This window comes from Erpetoichthys calabaricus, chromosome 3 (genome assembly GCF_900747795.2).
Source record: "Erpetoichthys calabaricus chromosome 3, fErpCal1.3, whole genome shotgun sequence".
NCBI classification, from domain to species: Eukaryota; Metazoa; Chordata; class Cladistia; order Polypteriformes; family Polypteridae; genus Erpetoichthys; species Erpetoichthys calabaricus.
Genome location: NC_041396.2, coordinates 85,216,365 through 85,239,026, shown reverse-complemented (window position 1 = coordinate 85,239,026; position 22,662 = coordinate 85,216,365). Strand labels below are relative to the sequence as shown.

Genomic DNA, 22,662 nt, shown 5'->3' with positions numbered 1-22,662 from the left:
TTTTTTTTATACCAGAGAGATGTAAAGAGCCTAACAATAGTTTATCATCAACCTAAGAGCCATTCAGCTACATGTGAATAATACATCACATTTTAGTAAGCATGACTGCTAAATACTTTATTTAAAAAAAAAAAAAGAGAAAAACTTGAAATTTTTATATAACAGTATACATTAAATCAAAATGCAAATATTTCTTGTAATCAGGGGCATCTTAGTTCTGCTGCAATAACGATCTCATTACAGCAAAATTATACCTCGTGTGTTTTTCTGTCATAGAACCAGAACATCCATATATTCTGGTGACGATTATGGCAGTAGTGGAAAATACTCTTTCAGCTGGAAGTGCGCAGTAGGCATAGCCACAGCAATACATTATGCCTCTTCCTTTCTAGAATATTACCCATAGCTGCTTCCACAGTAAAAGTAGGTCTTCAGCAAATAGAGTGCAATGCTATACATTAAGCAATGCTCTACAAAAAGTGAGCTTGGAGCTACTTCAGTCAATTGCTTTTTCTAATGTGAAAAAAAAATAATACTGGTGCTGCAGACATTTACGGAACCTCATTATGTTACAGTGTTTTACAGTACCACTTGTCTTAGGTCAAAACTGAGAAAATGCAGATGTTTTTAGAGAACATCTTGAGGTGAGGCAATACATATTGGAATTATCTTTCTTTTTGGAGATTGTTAATGTGTCTGTTTTAAACACTATAGACCAGAGGTTTCCAAACTCAGTCTTGAGGACCTTCTGGGGCTGCAAGTTTTGGCTCCTGCGAACTTCTGCTTTTAATTGGACTCTTGCCCTAATTAAGTAAGCTGTTATTTTCCAGTTTCTGTGTTTTGGGGTCAATGAAGAAATTACAAAAGTAAGTGTGTTAATTCATTTTAATAAAAATTAAGCAGTTGTATTTTTTTTTTTACTTTTTATTTTTGTTACTCCTGATTTCTATTCTGCCTTTCCATTACTGACTAATTAGTGGGTCTGATGCTGAAGCAGTTGCAGCTCTTCATCATTTAGTGTTGTTCATCTGGGTGTCTGCTTTGCTTGTGTTTAATTGTCACCATTAGGATACAATGAAGGAGCAGACTATACAGTATAAAGAAAAAAATAACGGGGAAAAAAAAAAGAGTTAAGCATTTAAAGCTATAGCAAAAGATAAAAATATTTCTAAATGTCTTATAATGTAAAAATCATAACGCTGTGCTTTTCTGAATGTCGAATAAGAAAAGAGAAAAAAGACCAAAAAGATCAATTATCATCACTTATGGTGAATCTGGTTGGAACACAAACATTCACACTGCAAACGTGCATATGCAAAAACTAAACAAAAAACTTTAAATGGGAGTTGTTTTTCTTTTATTTAGCAAAAAAAAAAAAAAATCTGCCATTGGGGAAAGCAAAATCCACTTTTCAAGATTTCTTAAAAGCCAAGCAAAATGGCAAACACCTTGCCTGAAGAAGGAACTTGAGTTGCCTTGAAAGCTTGCATATTGTAATCTTTTTAGTTAGCCAATAAAAGGTGTCATTTTGCTTGGCTTTTCTCTACATTCATAATGGCTAACACAGTACAACACCCTAGTACTACAGACATAGATTTCTTAAAATATGCTAAATACTTGTGAATTCAAGTTTTTTGATAAGTCAATAATTCTTACAATAAGTAAAACAAGATTTAATGTCAAGATATAAATACTTTTCACTTGTCTAAGTTTCAAAAAAATGAAATCTACGCAACACTGTCATGTAAGAAGTGTATGCAGACCATTACAGCTTAGCACAGTTGGTCAGTTCTCTAGGTTACTAGGTAGGCAGTTAGACTATGAAACAATAAGGGATTCAAGCTGATTCGTTGAGGATACCTACAAATAGTAAATTGATAAATGTCAAATCCTCCTGTTAAATTTAAAAATGGACAATCATTAAGAAGGAAGACAATGAGCGTTTCAACATTTTGAAGCACAAATGGTTGCATAGCACCACAATCCAAAGACATAATGTGCTGTCAGTGTTTAACAAAGCTATTCTGTAACTGTGTAGAGATATCAACCAATTTCTTATAGTAAAAATGTCGTTGTAGCAGACAACAAGCACATATGGAAATGCATTGTTTGTTAGGCAGCAAGAAATGCAACACTTTATTGAGGACACAATATGCAGCCAGGAATGATTTACCAGAAAAATCTACCTTGGTCCTCTTTTGGCACTGTACTGGAATGAGGGTGCATGGAAATGGTCAATAAGGAGCAAGTAAGGTGCCTATCAGAAATTTCAAAGACATGTATTTGAGAATACAACCGTTTCATAAATTTATCACATTTGTATTTAAAAGTGAACACCACACATGATCAATTCATTGACAAATGAAACCAATCTGCAGCATTTATTTATGAAGGTGGTTGTGCAATGCATTGTAAAACTACCTACCACACCAAGAATGCCCACCATAATGAGCATTCGTATGTAGGACATTCGGTAATCTCAACTATTGTCCCCTCCTTAAAATAATAGTTTCACGTGCCACAAGGTAACATTTAACATCCATATGCTCCAATGCCATGACGCAAAACCACTTTGATTATAAGTTATCATAGTTTTAAATGCCTACAATACGTCCTCAGAAAGGCCTCATCTTGAATAATAAATTAATTATTTTGCCATGAGAATCATTGCGTCTCACAAGTCACCTGTTCTGAATACACATTTTCTGAAAAACTGAAGAGATGCTGTTGGGCACAGCTATTTTTGCTTTGTCACAAAGTGTACTTTATAGCTAATAAACATTTTAATTAGAGAGCTATACATAGTTATCAACAAACATGTACAGTACCATTGTGTGTTTTATAGCATGCTGTTTTCTAATGGTACTTTTAAGTTTCACTGACATGACATCATACATAAGATATTGCTGGGATTAAGTTTAAGCAGGAAGAAAATATTATACCTATAGATGGCAGGTTTGGTTTTCAAAGGATATTCAGGTGGGGTTTGTTTGGTCTATGATTTAGCACTGAAGCATTTGGGGAATATATGGGCTGCTAGTTCCACTGCTGTTTTGTACATGTATGGTCTAAAACAGATAATGAAATTACTCACTTAGTTGAATTATTTATAATTGTGTCAACTCCAATATGTAAAATTATAAAACATGTAATAGTTGATATTAGTATAGTATAATATTGTGTCTTCAAAAAAATCAATTTTCTAAATGTCATTTATTCCTGGCAACATGGACAGCACTATAGGGACCAGGAATGAACAAAATCTACACAGTAATACAAATTTAACTGGGTGGGGGGGGGGTCACCACTCGGCCTAAACTAAATGTCATTTGAATGTGGGAGGAACACTAGAGTATCCAAAGAAAACGTTAGTACACATGGGATGAATATGCAGAATCCACACCAGACAAGCACAGGAAATTAACAAAAAAATACCTCTGTTTTTAACAGTCTTGTACAAATATGGACATGCATCATATTACTTGCTCGGCACAAATTTAAACAGTGACCTTTAGGCAAGCTCCCCAATCACAGCGACCATGTATTCCACCAGCATACTCTTTTTCTTAAAAGACACCACCAACTCCCGGGACAATAAAAGCAAGACAAAGCTGTAAGACGGCAGAAAAATCAGGCAGGGCATTGCGCTTTTAAAGGCAGAGAAGGGGTAATTACCGCTGAGTAGGGTGAGGGGTACACACCTTGGCGTTTATATAGGGGTCAAAGGGGCCACACCTTTTGAATTCTTTGGTGCTTACAGAGCTCTAGGAGGAAGAGAGTAATGTTTAAACAATTAATTATGAGTATATAAAAAAAAAAAAACAATAATAAAAAGATTTTAGATAATTTTAAAAACTTGATGGACTAAGGGGCTCTATTCCTTTCTTTACATAAAAATCACTGTTACATTTTTTATGGAAAATTTAAAATACCTTGGATACAGCAGAATGAACACATACTTGAATAGAATGGTCTAATAATCACAAGACATTGTTTTAACTAAGATCTTGGTTGGAACAAAAGCATATCCCCACACTGACCTTCCACGACAAAGGACTGGCCATCCTAATTAGCATGAATACTCCCAGTCTCACATTTTACTTCAAGGTGCTTCTCTGACACCCTTCTTCGATTATCACCTCACTGCATTTACAAGTCTAATATAGTCGATGAAATAGGTGGCTATTTTGGGGATCTTTATAACTAGCTTTATAAATCTAAGAATTTAATAGTTTAACCCCACAGAAAAAAAACACTCAAATATTCAAATATCTTTGCATCTCCTTATTTATCTGAAAAAAGCATTATTAGTTATGAATGGACAAAGACCCCATGTTAAAAAACTGAAGAAGCACTCTTGTTAAATCCTTAGTGTGCAGATATTGAAAAGAACGTTGCCAAGAGGTTTCTTGTTGAAAATATTACACTGCTTTGTAAAACGCTACTTATGGCAAAAGCATGTTTGTAAAACTAATGATCCCAGCTACACAAACTGGAGAAAATCTTCAGATGCTTTGTCTGTGGAGGTGTCACTCAAGCACAATCATTTTTTGTCTATAACGTTAATTACAAAACAACATAAAATGTAAACATTCTTCAACAGATGGAAAATGATCATTTCATCCATTCATTCATGCATTCCCACTCCATTTATCCTGATGAAGTTTACAGTAATTGGAAAATTAAAGCAAACTGATTTTCAAACAGAGTTGAATGTAAGTTGAGCAGGTTTTTCAGCCCCCATTTAGAATGTGTATGCCAGCACTGATGTTGGTCAATCTAAAGCACTTCAAATGCAGGTGAAATTTGGCTGATACATACATATATCTTTAATTATTTAATTTTATGCATACTTCATTTGACTTTTCTGTTTGCAGTTTTGCACACAACAAAGGCCAACAAAATAAATAAAAACACATTTTGATTACTCAACATCATTACACACAGCAGGACACTTCTCTATGAGGTGAAAACACTTAAGTCACCAGCACTGTGTCTTTTCATATAAAAGCAGGGCACCAAGAGTTCTGTACAGTTTACAGATGGTGCAAGTGATGCACTAAATCATCAGAGATCAACTACTTTTTCACTCCATTTGATGTACAGCCTCAATGACAGGACCACTTGTCCTCTAAGTAGCAATATACTGACTTTGAACAATTCTTGATTGCACATGTAGTGCTTATCTTCACCTAGACCTGCCAAATTCTGCCTACATCTAATATGTAAATTCTTCCTTTTGTTGTGTATCTCAATATTTCTGGAAAGAGGGATGTGTCAGCCAACAAACACAAAAGCAGCCTCTTATTATACGATGACCGTTGATGTAACTTCAAATTTTAGAAGATGATTTGTCGGGAGAGGAGTTTTCCTTGTTCTATTCTGGGTGACTGCAGTAGGGTCTTTCATCTCCACAAATGAACGTTCTCATTCATTTTCAACCAATCACAATGCTTTTAACTATCAGTGACTAGCTTGCGTTGTGGGCCCCTGTACTAGCAGCTCAGAGGAAACATGCATTTCTGTGGTTCTTAGTCTTATAGACAAGCGATGAACTAATAATCTGAAAAATTAAAACTTTCTTACTATTCTCTAAAACTTTATTTATGCAATTAGTTATTCTGGTAATGTGAAACTACTTGGACCTGATTTTTTTTCCTAGGAAGGCATCTTTAATTTACATTAATACAAACAGATTTGTCTTGGCAAACATTTGTATCATTAAGAGCAATAACTTGGGTTAATAACTCGTTTGGAACTTGACTGTAAAAAAAGGGGATGCTGAGCAGTATGCCTCATTCTGTCGTCAGTACAATTTTTCTCCAACAGATAAATACGTTGCTTGTTGTCTCTAGTACAACAGGTGCAAACACTGAATTTGTTCAAATGTAAAAAAAAAAGAAAAACTGGTATGTTTTAAAAAGCAACACAAACATTTTTATTTTCATGAGTTAGAGAATGGTGAAGCAATTAGGATCCCATATCAGTAATATGCATATTACACTATTTAGGCAATTAGCACCAACAGTTTCTTTTTTTTTTTTTTTAAAAATAGAAGATAAAAGTGTAATTAACCATTTAACTGGCAAGCTATAAAATCAAATCAGTCTGTTTCAGTTGAATCCTTTTAAACTAAGTGCTGAAAACAAATACAGCACTGCATAACTTTAAGTTATGATGACATATAAATGGGTTAATGAACGAAGATTTTTTTTAAATAATAAAAAAAGATCCGCTTTTCAGCATTTAGACTTATTTTGAATATAATTAAACTCCACTATAGACTTGTTGCACAGTAACTAGAAGTCAAAATAAAAGAGGCAGTTTGATCTCGTGCAAGTGTACTAAAGTTGCATACAAATGGACTAACTGAATGATGGCACAGGAAATTGTTTTTTAGTTTATTTATTTATTTTTTATTAATACACCTAATGACTACAGACCAGTGGGCATGAAAGTCTCATATCATGAAGGCCTTTGAGGGTGGTCCTGGACTATACAAGTCCACTTGTGGTAGACCACCTGTCAGTCAGTCATTATCCAACCCGCTATATCCTAACACAGGATCACGGGGGTCTGCTGGAGCCAATCCCAGCCAACACAGGGTGCAAGGCAGGAACAAATCCCAGGCAGGGCATCAGCCCACCGCAGGGCACACACACACGCACACACACATACACACACACACACCAGGGACAATTTAGGATTGCCAATGCACTTAACCTGCATGTCTTCGGACTTTGGGAGGAAACCGGAGCACCTGGAGGAAACCCATGAAGACACGGGGAGAACATGCAAACTCCACGCAGGGAGGACCCGGGAAGCGAACCCAGGTCTCCTTACTGTGAGGCAGCAGAGCTACCCACTGCGCCACCGTGCTGGACTACTGCAATTTGCCTATCATACAAAGAATGGAGTGGAGGATGCAATTATCGATCTGCTCCACAAGGTTTATTCTCACCAGAACAAAGACGACAGCACCGTAAGGATTATGTTTATCGATTTCTGAAGTGCCATCAAAACCAGCCAACTATCCCTATTAAGGGGTAAGCTCAAAGATACGCAGATGGATAAGCCTATGGTGTCCTGGATAATAAGCTATCTGTTAAGTCTCACAAACTGCAGTCAGCCCAGGAACTGTGTTTCTGATACAGATGTGAGCAACACTGGAGCACCACAAGGAACAGCCTTGTCCAGTTTTCTCTTCATTCTGTACAACCCAGACTATAAATATAGCACCAGGTCATGCCACTTCCAGAAATTCTCAAATGATTCAGCACTTAAGGGGTGTATTTATAAGGGGCATGAAACAAAATATAGGAGACAGGTGGAAAAGTTTGCTTATTGGTGAAAAGAGAATTGTCTGCATCTTAACATTGGCAAAACCGAAGAACTGGTTACTGACTTTTTCTGCACCAAAGAAACTCTATGTCCAGTCACTATTGAAGGAGTGGATGTAGAGGTGGTGTACTCATATAAGTACTCGGGGGTCCATATCAATGACAGGTTGAACTGGTCCTGGAACACTGAGGAACTATATAAGAAAGGACAGAGCGGGCTCTTTTCTCTTAGAAGACTGCATTCCTTTAATGTGTGTAGTGACATCCATCATACCATCTACAGCTCTGTAATGGCCAGTGTGACTTTTCTATGCTGTGATGTTCTGGGCTGGTAACTTCACCACAAATGAGACCTACCAAATCAACAAACTAATAAAAGGGGCAGACTCACTTACAGGATGCACTCTGGACCCTTTGAGTGCCATTATGAACAATGCTGCACATCATCTCCCTGACACACCGACACTGAGGACTTTCAGCCAACAAATCATTCAGCAGAATTATGTCAGGAAACATTACTGGGTCTCCTTTATACCAACAGTAATATGCCTGCATAATGCCTCACTGGCATTCTTCCTTTTCAGTCATTCTGATTCTGGTGTGTGTTCAGACTCTAGTGTGTATAATTATATAAAAACCTATTTGTAAAGGGCCAAAAAGTTTACTCTATCTATTTGACAGCTGGTGTAAGAAACCTATTTACACTTTGCAGTATCTCAACAAATCCTAGCAAGGGTCAAACTTCAAAGAATTCTCCTGTTTATCCAGAATAACAAAATTGTTTTTTCAGATGTATTTAGTTTCTTTATGCAGGGAATGAATTACAATTGACACCTTCCAATCCCATCCCATCCATTTACTCAAAAAGGAGAAGTCTTTTTAAAGATGTGATATACAGTACAGTAATTAACAGCAAATAAAGGTATATTAACTATGCCTTATTCATTCTTCCTTTTTAAGAAAACCATAGACTCAGCATTTTACCTTCAAAAGTTACTTTTTAAAATGTTCATGAAATGTGTTATGGGTTTCTCATTCATCAGTGTTATTCCCATAAATGAAAGGATTCAAACATTTTAAATAAAGCCAAAGAGGACAGTCTTCTCAACCTAAAATCTAATAGTGGTAATTCTTGAATATTCTGGCCCATCCAACCCTTCATATTTCAGAAGTTTTTATTCCATATCACTCAAAGAATTTTTTTTTTTTTTTTTTTTTACAGACCTGTTCATTGAGTTTTGGATGTGAAGGTCCCTGCCGAATTAGCAGCCGAACAATCTGCTGGTCCCCCTTCCACGCCGCCAGGTGCAGTGGATAGCAGCCTTTGTTGTCAGCTATGTTTGTCAAAGCTTCATTCCGTAGGAGCAGTTCCACAATTTCGCTGCATGGGACATATAAAAAATATGAAACTATTAAATGTGGCACCAAAACCTGAAACCTGTCAGTGGGTGGCCCATTCATCACTTTAAATAATATAATCCCACCAACGGAAGCCATAACCTAATCTACTATGGACAAATACAGTTTTATCATTTGGTCAAATGACCATGATCCTGTCTCCTCCACTCCATGATTTGAATAAGGCGGCAATGTGAATTAAAAGCATGCGTGTCATTTTAGGTGGTGCGGTGGTGGTGTTTCCTGTCATTGGTACACTCCGCTGTGTTGTCAGGTATGTTGCACATCAGTTGGTCGCTCTGACACATGTAACCTGTCAAACCACACACAGAGACACACACTGCTCTGTCTGTGCCAGCTATGAAAGAGATTCAAAGCCCAATTTTGGTCCAGCCTTGCCACACTTGTCAAATTCTTGGGTCGCGTTGCATGTGTCATGAGTTATCAATTGAGACCAAGATCCAGCTTCAAAATTACAGGGGTGTGTGAGTTTTTGAATGACAATTTTATATATTCAAAGTCTGCATATACTTCTATGCATACATAACATATATTTAGTTTGCATTAGAAAAAACATTTTACTTATAGTCAGAAGCTATATATACTGTATGAGTGATACAGTATTAAACTATAAAACAATTAACTTCAAAGCAAAGTTCAAACTAAGGTATAACGCATTTTTATATAAACTAAAAATTTCTTAGAAAAACTTGCTATTGAACTAACAGGTGAAGGGACAAAAATGCATTTGGAGCAGTTACAAATAATTGAATAACATGATATACTGGCATCTACTAAAGCTTGGCAGGCTTGCAACTTTTTAACATTTAACTGTTGACTTCTTAGAATTCATACAGGCATTCAATCTTGGAACCTTAACTCTGAAAAAAGTTACCTGGAAACAACTGAACAACTATGAGCTCTGCAACAGACAGGAAACTTGCCCATGGTCCTGTTCTCAGTGATGCACCAGGTCTTCTTGTTTTGATTATGTGCTTGTGATTGTGCTGTGATTTTGGGACTGCACCTTAAAAGCTGCGTAAGGCTATGCCACATTACCAAACTTTTTCAGTTATTTTCAGTCATAGCCTTCATCTACACCATCTTAGAGAGTCAGAGGTAGTTGCATAATGTGACATGACGACTTGCTTCAACCAAATCACACAGGTTTGATTTTGTTCTTAGTGATAGGAGTGGGCTCTGTGAGCATGACAGCTGATAATATGCTCATCCAGACGTACAATGCATATTATAATGCAGAGAACAAGGAAAAAGGATCACAAGTGTTTGGCATTTAACTAACAGAAGAGAGACTTGTCTGTCTGAAGTCTCATGCTTTATGTACCATGACAGAATGGAAAAAAAAATTAAAAAGAGCAGAGATTGTGGCTGAACTCTTCATAGCTGTTAACACTTTCTACAGCACCGGCTCCATTAGGCAGCACATTATTAGCTGTCAGAAAAAAAGGTGAGCCCAACTGTGCTGGAAGGTTGGCATACAATCACTAAATGTGACATGTCTAGTGTTTATCAGTCATGTAAACTGACATTAACCAACGATATTATTAGTAGCTGCAGCCATCAAGTTTGACATCTGTAATGACTAGACATTGTGTAATGTGACATCAGCTTAATTTGGAGAAGCTGAATTTGCATTAAAAGTCAAGTTGGGTACCATTTTTGTCTAATACCTGAGGAGTTTGTTCTTTCACAGTGTGACAGAAGTAGGCGGATGTTGGAAGCATTAAATAATTAGCCTAGGCTTCAAAATAAAAGGACCATTTATTGGGGAGTGTGGCCTTTTCAAAAGACATTTAGCCCCTACTCCACGAGATCTGCATTGATATATCTCAATAAAGTGTGCTGCAAAAAAGATTACTATCTTGTTTGCCACTACTGCCAGGTCTTCGAGTTTTACTTCTGTAATTACTACTATTGCTTTAAATGTTTGCATGTCTTTCTCTGTGCAACAAGTGCTCTTTATACAAAATTATGAATGAATTCACCTATACAAAAGATGAAATACAAGAATTTGTTGACAGCGTTCAATGCAACTTTAAAAATGTAATTCATAATGAACCAGATTTTACAGGTAATATAAAATAAGCTGGAAGAAATAAAAGGCATTCTGTGTGAAGTAAAACAGCGCAGAGAAAAAAAAAACATAAAAAACACACGTCAGTTTAAAAAATACATGCATCTCCATTGAGGTGCAAGTCACTGGGAATTCACTGAAATAGTAGTCAAATAACCGCTCCCACTAGGGATAAGGGAAAGTAAAACTCTATAAAAGTATGCATTAAGTTGTATCAGCGCTGATAATACCCAAGTACAATTGACAGGAACCTATGGAGTTTAACTTCAAATTTAAGAAATAGGAAATTGCTGTATACTGTTGAGCCAGTCATTGTCTCCATTTACAGTATTCCTAACTTGGCAGGTTTCCAACTTCTTTCACAATTTACTTTTTATCTCCGACAATAAACTTCCTTTTTTTTTAACTGCTGGTAAAAATGCCTAGATTCTCCAAGATTTCTCTCCACTTGAAAATATATATATTTTTTTAATATGTTACTTACTCCATGTAGGTTGTAGTGGTGTCCAAGAAAAATTTTTAATTTCGTATTTTCATAGAGAAAAGACATCATAACATTTTTCATAGAACGTGGTCCAATTTTAGCAAATGCTTCAAACAATGTGAAAAACCCCCAAGGAAAAAGAAAAAAAAATATCTAAATACTTGTGACGTGTAATCCACATGTTCATTATCTGGTCATTATGTTCAAAACAGGCAAAATGTATGGTTTTTGGTAAAATATTGTTAAATACCTACATCCACATTAAACAGAACAAATCATAAATAGTCAACTCGAAGCTTCATGGGAGAAAGTTTTTGAACTGAAGACAACCCCCCTTATTTGGCACATTTTGAGCATTCAAATGGACAACAGACATGTGGATTATGCAACACAAGCTACAGGAAATTTTATTTCTTTTTTTCCCATGGAGGTTTTTCCATATCGTTTGCTGTTGTCCAGCATTGACCATATATAAAAAATAATATCAACTTGGTTGAATATTCCTTTAAGAGAAACTAGATACTTTTACCATCAGTAGTAAAAAAAAAAAAAAAAAAGATTTTTATATAAATAATGTCTTTGCATCCTATGAACAAATTACACTCCAAATTTAATCTCCCATCAACACACTTTTTCCACTATATCCAAGTCAGAAACTTTGCTAAACGTAATCTGCCCAGTATTCCTCACCTCCCACCTATTTCTATTCCAGAAGATATATTGATCCATCTTAGGGACTCGGACAGCATTTCTATAATATATAAAATCATTTTAAAGTCCATTCCTTTTAAAGATCCCAGAGTACAGTGGGAAAAGGATCTCTCACTCAGCATTTCAGAAACGGAGTGAAAGACAGAATTTAGAATTCACTCTGTCTCAATATGGAAAAAACACCAGAAACCATAACTTTAGTGTCATTCTCTTTCATGGTGTTAGTGGGAAAAAAGCAATACTGTCTACTGTGTTTCACCCATGCAGTGAGCAACTGCTTTTAAAACTAATATACAGGATTAGAAAATGGGCACAGCACTCTGGTTCATCAGAAAGTGTTTGAATCATTTGATTCACTTATCACTGACTTGTTCATTTTATCATTAGATGTAATATTCAATAATTTCCTGTTGCCACATGTTAAACATGTTGTTCACAAGTAAAACATTATTATTTATTTATTACTAAATGTAATCTTCATCCATGAGAATGCTCCCACATATCCAATATGTTGTTCACAGGACAAAAGTTAAACAATATTATCATTAACATGACTAAGTTCTACTCTCTTATCATACTTGACTCTATTAGGTGGTTTGTCAAATTATCATCATAAGTAACATCTCAATCCACACACTCACAAATGTGTTCAGTCGACTATATGAAATGACAACTCAGTGCCTCAGCAGACTTACTGGGATCATTAATCTTATTCATTTAGTATTTGCATAACAATTTTAACCCCATTCTAGTTCAGTAATAGCATGATTCATTTTCACCACATATTGAAACAGAAATTTTTTTGGTGTATAAATAATGATTAATCTGCAATTCTTCTCTTAAATTGTGAAACATCAAATTATACACTATATAATGTACACACTGGACAATGTGTTACTGAAAAAAATGGAAATTACAGTAAGGAATGGGAGCATTTACAAAGCATATTAAATAAGAATACTCCTTTCATTACATACTTCAATAAAAAAATAAAAACGAAAATGCCTTCTTGTTTGAAAAACTATGCAAGGTTACATTACTTACCTATTAAATAAAATTTTAAAAAGCCATTTGATTTGAATCTTTTAAAAAGAAAAGTGTCAGTGATTTAGTGATTCCATAATTTACTGAGACAACCTGCTAATCAGGAGTAAAATGACTAACAGGGTTTATTCATAAATTTGTTCAGCATTTCAATAAATCAAATTATAATGCCAGAAGATTACTTAAACACAACAATTTCGTTATTGGAAATATTTTTGGCAAAATCAAATACTATGTTTCTAATTATAATGTAGGTTTGAACTTTTAAAGCTCAAGGCATTTCTATTGAACTAATCATTTCCTAGAGTGATTCAGTTTATAAAAATCATCTGCTGAAACTTAGAGGTTCTTTTAGGAACTGCAATGGCTTAATGATTAAGTTGCCAGCAAGTTAGGGGTTTTTCAATAATTCACAAAAAACATTACTTTCATAATTAGTTTTTCAATAATCAATAAGTATAGCCACAATTCAAATGCCCTCAAATAATACTTAAGACAGGTATGGGCTCCAGACTACTTACTGCAAGTTGGGAAGATGGCATCCTGTAATTATCTTGTGCACTACTGGTTATAATGCCCATAATGGCTGTCACTAAAACAGCACAGAAATAAACAGATGGATCCAGATTTTTCACATGGAGTAATATTTGTGCTGGAATTAACATATGTTATATTTCTGTGTATAATAAAAACTTTTAGTGCAACTGTGGTAGTTAAGGACTTGTAACAAAAATGCTAAGTTATTACCAATGAATAAATACAAAATTAAATGTGTGTAAAAGAAATGAGCTCCGATTCTGTTTTTAAAAGGTAAATAGAGGACTTTAAGACTGGAACTGATCTTTAATTATAGCCTATAACAAATTTTAATTTCAATATTTCCTACTGAGAAGCAGTGGACAGTTTCAGTCAAAATTTGAAAAGGTCTGTAAGAACTGCATCTTCCCATGAGAGCAAGACAAACTGAAGTCCCAGTCATGTGATTATCCTGGGATAAATTACTCAAAACAATACATTTCATGTTTTTCCATTTATTTTTATTATTACATTGGTGCAATTATAGTAGTTTTACAAGGTGGTGCTTCTGTGCAATTCTTATCTGTAATGGGACTTTGTGAAATAATCTCACTTAAATCATACTCAAATATAATTTTAAAGCACAGTTTAAATGAACTAAGTCAATTACTTTAACAGCAGCATGAAAACAAATATGAAAAAAGAAGACTTTGCAGACACTGACACAGTGCATTTGACGCTCAGTAAAAGTTTAAAAATAAAAATAAAACAAAAAAATATATACACAGATGAATAAACCATCCTGGGTAATTTAAAAAAAAAATCAGTACACAATAATTAGCATTTGAAAAAGTAACTAAATTGGGAAATTGGATGACATTGTATTTAAAATAAAGAGAAGATTAGGTGGTGGTAGGAAAATGTGCAAAAAAGGTGTTTATGAAGCTCTCCTACAATCTAAATTCTAAACCAGCTTTTCTGCCTCTGAAAGGAAACATTTACACAATTGGGTGAGAAGAAGTTATAGTTACGAGAATCCCAAAGGGCAAATTGCAAAGACCATAAAACAATGCAAGAAATAACAATAAACTAAGCCTGTAAAATTACAGAGCAGTGAGTAAAACCGGCAAAAGCGGCACTTAAAATATACATCAATAATTGATGCACAAATATAACATCAGAAAAATGTGAACAAATAAAAAATTGGATACATGGTGTTAACCAAAACTGAAATGGAAATGCCACCCACAACAGAAATGTCACTTTGGAGGCACAAACAACACTCACCATCTACATGCACCATAGCCCCTTTCACACTGTCCAAGGAGTTAGCTGGTAATTTTACACATAAAAGGCATATGAACAAAGCTACCAAGAAGTGCAAAAGAACCAAAAGATTACTAGCACTTGTGATCATTTTGGTTCATATTCAGCACACTCTTTCATGATTTTCCAAACAGCAAAACACTTTGATTTGTCACCCTACCCCATGACAGTCAGGAGGTGCTGCAAGGGCCTTTACACCTTCACAGTTCTAGAATACTGAATTGAAATCCTAACCATTAAATGGCCTATATTGCATTTTATCATTATTCAAATTATGATCCATTAATGATTTGTAAAAAAAAAAAAAAACAAAAAAAAAACATTGATAAGACAGATTAAATTTATGTGTACCTCACAGCTTCTTCAGACTGGGCTCAAATACCAAACACAGTGACTGAACTGTTAGATTTTATGGTAAGTAAAACTAAGCAAAATTGACTTATCCTTACCTAACTAAAGTACAGTATTATCAATGACACTACCTAATGTTCATTAGGCCTCCCAACTATCATTGGTACAAAAGACTGCACTCATGTGAGAACAACAGTAACACAAGGCCAAGTAGAGGCTGACTGTGTAAACTGTGACTCATTCTGCAGATTTAATGTACAGGAAATCACTTTTTAAAATGACAGCCATGGGAACATCCCATTGTACGGTGCCATCAGTCATGCTGATCCAGGGCAAACTCTTCAACCGAGGTTTAAAACTGGGACCACTACAAGATCTGAAAGAGGCAGAAATTGCAGATTTCTTTTAGCTTGCTAAAACTGAAATATAGTTTTGCATATAAATATATTCTACTTAAAATAAAAAGTTTTGTACTTAATATTTTAAAGTTTGTTATTGTATTTACTTTTTATTTTCTGCCCAATGCACTTTAAAGTACTCATGTTGCTACTGAATACATAATGTCAACAATGGTTTAAGTGTGACTTTTAAAACTACTAAAATTCTATTTTGAACATTGAACTAACAGAAGCTACATTATTTCCAAAAACATTTTATTACATTTCACACTGATTCAGACCTTTAATGTGCTTGTAATTTTAATCTGCTTTGGGTTTCCACACAGACATTCTTGCTTTCCTAATAGCATACACAATTTTGTACTGTTTGTGCAACTCACATATTACTTCTTGTTCAGCTACTGAAATGATGGCTGCTCCTACCATTTTTTTGAGGCAATATAGATATTCTCAATGATTATTTCATGGCACTGCTTAAATATTACTAAATTGTGGATTGCCTGAACCCATCTTGAGTTAACGGGAAGTGCATTGCATTAGTGGAACCAACTGTGCCTTAATCCAAGCAAGATGTATTCATCTAAATTTCAATTTCTTAATTGTGCTTTGAGGAATATTCACAACCTCCTTCCTTCCACACTTCTATCCCCATTACTTACCATATTATATGGTCAAGTACAATGTAACTGAAACAAAGCTGTAATTTGAGGAAACAGTCAACATTAGTTGAATCATTTCGCAAATCAATAACATACCCAAAAAACTTGGGGAAATGTGCACCAATAGTAGACTTCAAACAAGGAGAAAGATAGCAAGCAATCATTATTAGGCAATATGTGAATTAAAAAGTTTTCCGCCCCACAGCAAACACCACATAATCAATCTATGAAATATAAAAGAACCAAATTATCAGAAAAAGGAAAAGTGCCTTACCTGTGCCCATTCAGAGCAGCATGGTGAAGAGGCGTATACCCCGTACTGTCCACACAGTTGACGTTAGGACCCCTCCAGATACTGCAAAGAGAAAGACATGATGAGTGGAAACTCAGGAGTGCCGCCCCATTTGTTGCAATGTGGTGCTGGTTGACATATGCTTTGAGCAGTGACAAAAGCACTATACTATTCATAAACAACAATATTTCCAAAACTGGAGATAATTCATGCAAATGTGACCAGACAAACTTTGCAGACATAAGTAAATCAGACTACATGGAGAAGTAAAAACAAATCAGTTTCTAAATTTCTCTCTTTCTTATCTTTTGGCACCCATTATTATTTAGAGTGTTTAATAAAAATCAATATTTGCTTTAGAGTTTTGATTAAACAAAATACTTCAAATAATCAAACAAAAGAAAAATGTTTGCAACATTGTCACAGGAACATCAGGCCGCTTGGAGATGGTCTTCTAGCTTTTGCCTTTAATATGCTGGTCTATAATCCTCTTTCTGATCTCCTCAGACAACTGTCTCCTTTGCTGTCTCTGCTCTATGTTCAGTGTGGGACACACAATGACGCCAAACAACTACTTTTCTCCATTTAATAGGCTGAATGACTGACTACACGATTAAAGACGTGTGTGATACTAATTAAAGAAAACAGCTAGTTTGAAAACGCCCTCTAATCCAAACATTTATGTGTTTTTCTAGGGATACCAACACTGTGTGTGTCTGTGAATATTATATACACATACATATACATACACACAGTATAAATATATATATAATATATAAGTTGACTCACTTTCGCGCACTCATTAACAGAAACACTTTTATATTTAGTTAAAAAGTTGAAATTTTGTAGGATGGTACATCTATGGCAGTATGTATCAGCTAAGAAAGGACATTTCGATAAATCAATATTCAGGACTCAAACCCACCTTACAATAGTAAAATTAAATACCTCAGAATCTCAGAAATGCTTTGACTTATTTAATTGAAATTAGGTGATGTTACAAAATGGCCAACATGTTTTCTTATTTGTCTATATTTATTGATAATGTCGTGGCGGGTATGCTATTGTAAAACCTTTCTAAAAAAAGACACATTTTTCCTTGATTTACCGCTCTGCTCCACATTTTAAAATTATAAATTAAACAGTTACGATGTGATTAAAGTGCACATTGCAGACTTTAATTTAAAGGTATTTGAATACATTTTGGTTACAACAGGTAATAATTACAACACTTTTTAAACATGCCCCCCCCATTTAAGTGGACTATAATGTCTGAGACATACAGTACTATAGTATTGGTAGGTCTATTAAAGCAGTCATATTTAGTGCTTTGTTGCATATCCTTTGCATGCAATGACTGATTGAAATCTGCGATTCAAACACATCACCAGGTGCCAAGTATCTTCTCTGGTGATGCTCTGACAAGCCTAAGAAACATAGTAATAAATAAAAAGCAACAGGCTGAAATAAGCATTGTTATGTTGTATACAAAATTAATGGAAACTTTGTTGTTGCAAGTAGAAAACAGAAGACAATGAGCAAAATTCACATGGAAGATATTGGTTGAAGTCAGACAAACTTCAACATAAGGGCATCTAAAAGAAAACAAATCAGAGCAAAGTTTGAAATAAGGGCGCCAGCTTGAGCAGGATTGCCACATATCAGGTATCACAGAATTACAGCCTAAAATCTCCTTAAAGCATCTCAAATTGAAATGGACAGTAGTACCATACCATTTGTATAAGCGTACAATATTCAAATGCAGAGATGCTAGATGCCAGAGTACCCATTTGCATTTCAAGGAGGGAAATTTCTTTCCTACTCCTACACAGAGGTTGTAGCTTTACAATAAATTTCCACTCACAAATTGGCAATGTGTTGCATGCAGTTTCATTCAAGTAAGTAAGATATGGATCCAATGATATGGATAGGAAATAGTAAGGACCCAATAAACTTGTACACATAAAACATAACATGCTGGTCGCTGCTTAGCTTTATTGCAGTTTCAACTTTCACACAAATGTTAGCTACTTATGAAACATTGCTATGTACTTAAAAGCTTTTAAGATTCCAAGTATTTTAACATGTTGTAAACTTAATTATCATGTTACTCTCTTCTTTCCCCTTTCCAAATCTTCCAAGTCAGTATCTTTTTAAATATCTTAGCCCACCTTCTTACCAGCACTAGCAATTTTTTTCTTTTTTTTTTTAGACCTCATTATTTCCGTTCTTTGTTGATTAATCATTACTTGATTACTTTAAAAGCCTTTAGTGTTCTTTTTTGTTAACTTCTACTAACTTTAACCCACAACTTTACAGACTTGCTATACTGCTTGTTACATTGAACAAGTTAAGACACTGGTTTAAATAGTGGGTTTGTATTCTATTTTCACAAATTCAGGACTAAAACACATAAGATTAAGCAAACTGACCATAGTACAACTCAAAATAGCCACAAATGCCTTTTGTTTCAAAACATAATCTAAATGGGCAGGAAAACCGCATACCTGGTAAGACTGAACTTGATAGTCAAGCAGCTCAAATGCAAGGTCATGTCTTAACACAACGTCACTTCTGATTGGTTAAATGAAGGAAAAGGAGGAGTTTCATGTCCAGGTAACATATTCATGTTGCAGTTCTGCAACTAAAGATAATAAAGACACCTGTGCAAATTGTTTAATTGCTGCAGAACATCTGTAAGTTGTAACCTATTAGTTGTTCCCTGAACTTTACATTTAAACCTCTGGCAGTTTACTGCTTACTTGTTCCCCCATTTTAGGTCATTAATTGCAATTCATCTGATTAAATTTGAAGAAATACTGGAACAACTGAGGTGTTCTAACACTTCTGACCAATACTGTATTTATTTTATATACGGCCCCTTTTCATGGATACAGTATAGCTCCACACAATAGCATAGAAGTCCATGTGGTGCAGTATATGTAACTGGCCAGACAACTAAGAGAAGCTCATAACTATAACAGTCTTAAGAGCCGAGCTGAGAAACTAGCCACTACCAAACAGAAGGAAGCCTTCATTTCACTCAACTGAGAGCAAAAGCACAATGCAAACATTAAGCAATGCAAATGGAGTAAATTAGTCTAAACCTTGTACATGGCTTTCTCCACATGCTCATTTTAAAATATCCCATTTGGTACAAAGACACAAAACTACTGTTGTAAAGCTGCTTTAAATACCTTCAGCAGTAGCAAAATCAGCACAATTACCAAATGTTCCACATTAATGCATCACAGATGAAGTGCTGCTTTCCCAGCAGCAATAAAACCATTTAGCAGCCACCAATGACCCTGTACAAACATTGCTTCCAAACACAATCCTGTCTCAAGCGCAATAATCATTTAAGCAAGAGTTGGAACATGTTAGATATGGATCTAAACGTCTCACACCAATAGTCTAAGTAGAAAACTAGCCATATTAGTTTCAATTGGACCTTTTAGACCACAGTGCCATTCTAAAGGCTCTGTGGGACAGACGAGTATGACACAAAGCTGTCTCTGTTTTGAAACTCTCACATCCACAATATTTGTATACCCTCTGCCTATACCAAGACATATAGGCCTCACGGAAAGATGTATAATTAGCGAGTTTTGTGAATGGAGCTAGTTTATTTGTTTTGTTGAGTTCAGTTTCAAGAAGAAAAACATAAATTACTTGAGCATCACAAGTGTTTACAAAGACACTGGCATCTCTGACTGCCAAATGCCTGCAGTGTTGCCAGATGGGAAAACATGAAACCATCAACAGAAGCACTTGAAAATAAAAATAAACACAAACAGTGACTAACTTACAAATCTCGTTTAGCTTTTTTTTTTTCTTTTTTATATAAACGTCTTGCCAGCAAGATGATTACATATTGGCTTGTCAACAGCTACAAGGCTCCCGCAAAGTAAGACATTTCCTCTTTTAGCTTGCTTTAATACACTTTAGTCCCTAGTTTCTCAAAGTCCTCTACTTTCCAAAAAACTGACAAAAATTATAAAAGTTTGCTATCAATATCAAAAAAAATGCATCATGCTCCATTGCTATTGAACAAAACAGCTGTCTAACTTTTCATATTATTTTACTATACAGGATACACTTTATGTTAGGTGCGATAGTTGTGCTGATATGCTTTACTGGTGAAATCATTATTTCAGACTACCTAGGTTTCCTTATTAGTGAAAAGGAAATTAACTTTATTGTGGTGTGCTTGAATCATTATACATTAGTTTTGTTTGATCATACTGCAAACCATCTTAATATTACATTTTTCTGTTTGGATAGAATTAATATGTGGTGGTTAGCACTGCTGAGGTATTTATTTAGTCACTGTCTGGCAGTTTGAAGGAAAAACTTGCTTTTGGGAAAATGTGCAAATTCTTTGGGGCTTCCATCTCTTAAAGACATGCAGCTTAGGCTAAATGGGGGGTCTAAACTGGTCTGGTTTAAGTGTGGGTGTAGGACAGGCATCCAGTCCAGGGTTTGTCTCTAGTTTGTGCTCAATGCTGCTGAGATATGTTTCAGCCCCTGACAACAAATTTGGACTACATGGGTTTGAGAATGTGATGTTCACAGTTTACTCAATCTTTTACAAAACTTGATATAAGCAAATGTTGCCAGAAAGCTGAACAATGAAGAACATTTTATATATATATATATATATATATATATATATATATATATATATATATATACACACACGAGGTAGTCGTGTCCGTCAACGACGGGCTGCAGGCGACTTTTATCAGTGTTGCAGGGTAAAAGTCATTAAGTGCAAAATTATTTGTACCATGATTAAATTTAGTAATAAAATGTTTTTTGCTATTTGTGCCACACGACGAATCGGGATTCGAACCCAGGTGGACAGTAGGTGGTGTTAGGTCCTAACTTTGTTCCGGCATCCGGGATCGAACCACCGACCAAGGGTAGTGTGCACTCTACCACCTGAGCTGTATGGATCTTAGTTCCAAGGCAATAATAAACATAATGAAAGTTGTTTCTAGTTTAAGTCTGAAAGTATGAAAGTGTTACATGCCATAAAATGAACGACTTATCTTTATCAAAATAAAATTATGAATCATTAACACAATCAATGCATACTTAACGAATACGTAAACTATGTTTATTCAAGTATTTAGAGCACGACAAAGTTGATTGCTGGAAGCAGCTCTTGCAGAGGCTCTTCGACGTGGGTCAGTGTTTCTTCGAAGTTGAGCTTGAATTTCAGACGCATTTGCTCGACTTTCTCGAGTTCGAATGCGATCTTGTTGACGCCTTGAATTTGCATCTTCCTCGTTTTCATGAAGTCTATTTTCTCGTAGTCTTTGTCGCTCTTGCTCTCTTCTTTCGACAATTTCACCTTCAGTTGCATTTAAACGATTCTCTCGTTGTCGTAAACGTTCTTGTTCTCTTCTCTCAACAAATTCAACTTGAGTTGCGTTTGACCGACTTTCTTGTTGTCATTGCCGTTCATGTTCATGTCTTTCAGCAACTTCAATTTCAGTGGCAGTAGAACGTTTTTGTTGCAATCGCAGACGCTCAATTTCGTGAACCAATTGTGTTTGTTCTTCCGTGTGGTTGCTTCTGTAAGCTGCAACTCGTTGGCGTTCATTTTGTCTCTGCTGCGAGATTTGAACACTCTTTGCTGCTTGTTGTACTGCACGTCGCTGTTTATTCCACAGTTTTTGTTCTTCAGTAAAAATTCTTTTTGGTTTCTTCGTTTTTGGCAATTCTTGAGGTATAGTTTGAGCACTTGAAATATCCAAAATCTTATTTCTTTTTGCATTTTCGTCTTCTTCAGTCGAGTGACTTCCTTCAGCTTTTCTTTTAATCCGATTGGTCACTCGCTTCCCAGTGCTTCGTTTTTTATTTTGTTGTTGAGGCAAATGTGCAATATTCAAATTGTTTATGGTGTTTTCTTGGGTTTCTTCGTCATTAAAATGCAAGCTTGTTTCTTTTTTAGTTGGTTGGTCCAAATTTTCAAAATGCGTAGAATATCAGCCAATCAAAACACTGATGTAAACATACCAACCAACCAACAGACAGACA

At 35.3% G+C, this 22,662-nt stretch overlaps 2 protein-coding genes across 8 annotated transcripts in view; one reads left to right on the top strand and one right to left on the bottom strand.

Annotated features, from left to right (window-relative positions):
• Positions 1-22,662, top strand: part of taf11 (TAF11 RNA polymerase II, TATA box binding protein (TBP)-associated factor) — a 472,816-nt gene that overhangs the window by 351,278 nt on the left and 98,876 nt on the right. The window lies entirely within an intron of this gene.
• Positions 1-22,662, bottom strand: part of LOC114648154 (ankyrin repeat and SAM domain-containing protein 1A-like) — a 236,662-nt gene that overhangs the window by 155,726 nt on the left and 58,274 nt on the right. For 5 of the 7 annotated variants that reach the window (XM_051924634.1, XM_028797015.2, XM_051924633.1 and 2 more), the window contains exons 2-4: positions 16,597-16,677; positions 8,565-8,721; positions 3,702-3,764 (exon numbers count right to left, since the gene is read on the bottom strand). In XM_051924634.1, the coding sequence (XP_051780594.1) occupies positions 3,702-3,764; positions 8,565-8,721; positions 16,597-16,677 (301 nt within the window). Of the gene's footprint in view, positions 1-3,675; positions 3,765-8,564; positions 8,722-16,596; positions 16,678-22,662 lie in introns of those variants that run through there. The other 2 variants (XM_028797017.2, XM_051924635.1) reach the window with 2 other exon arrangements.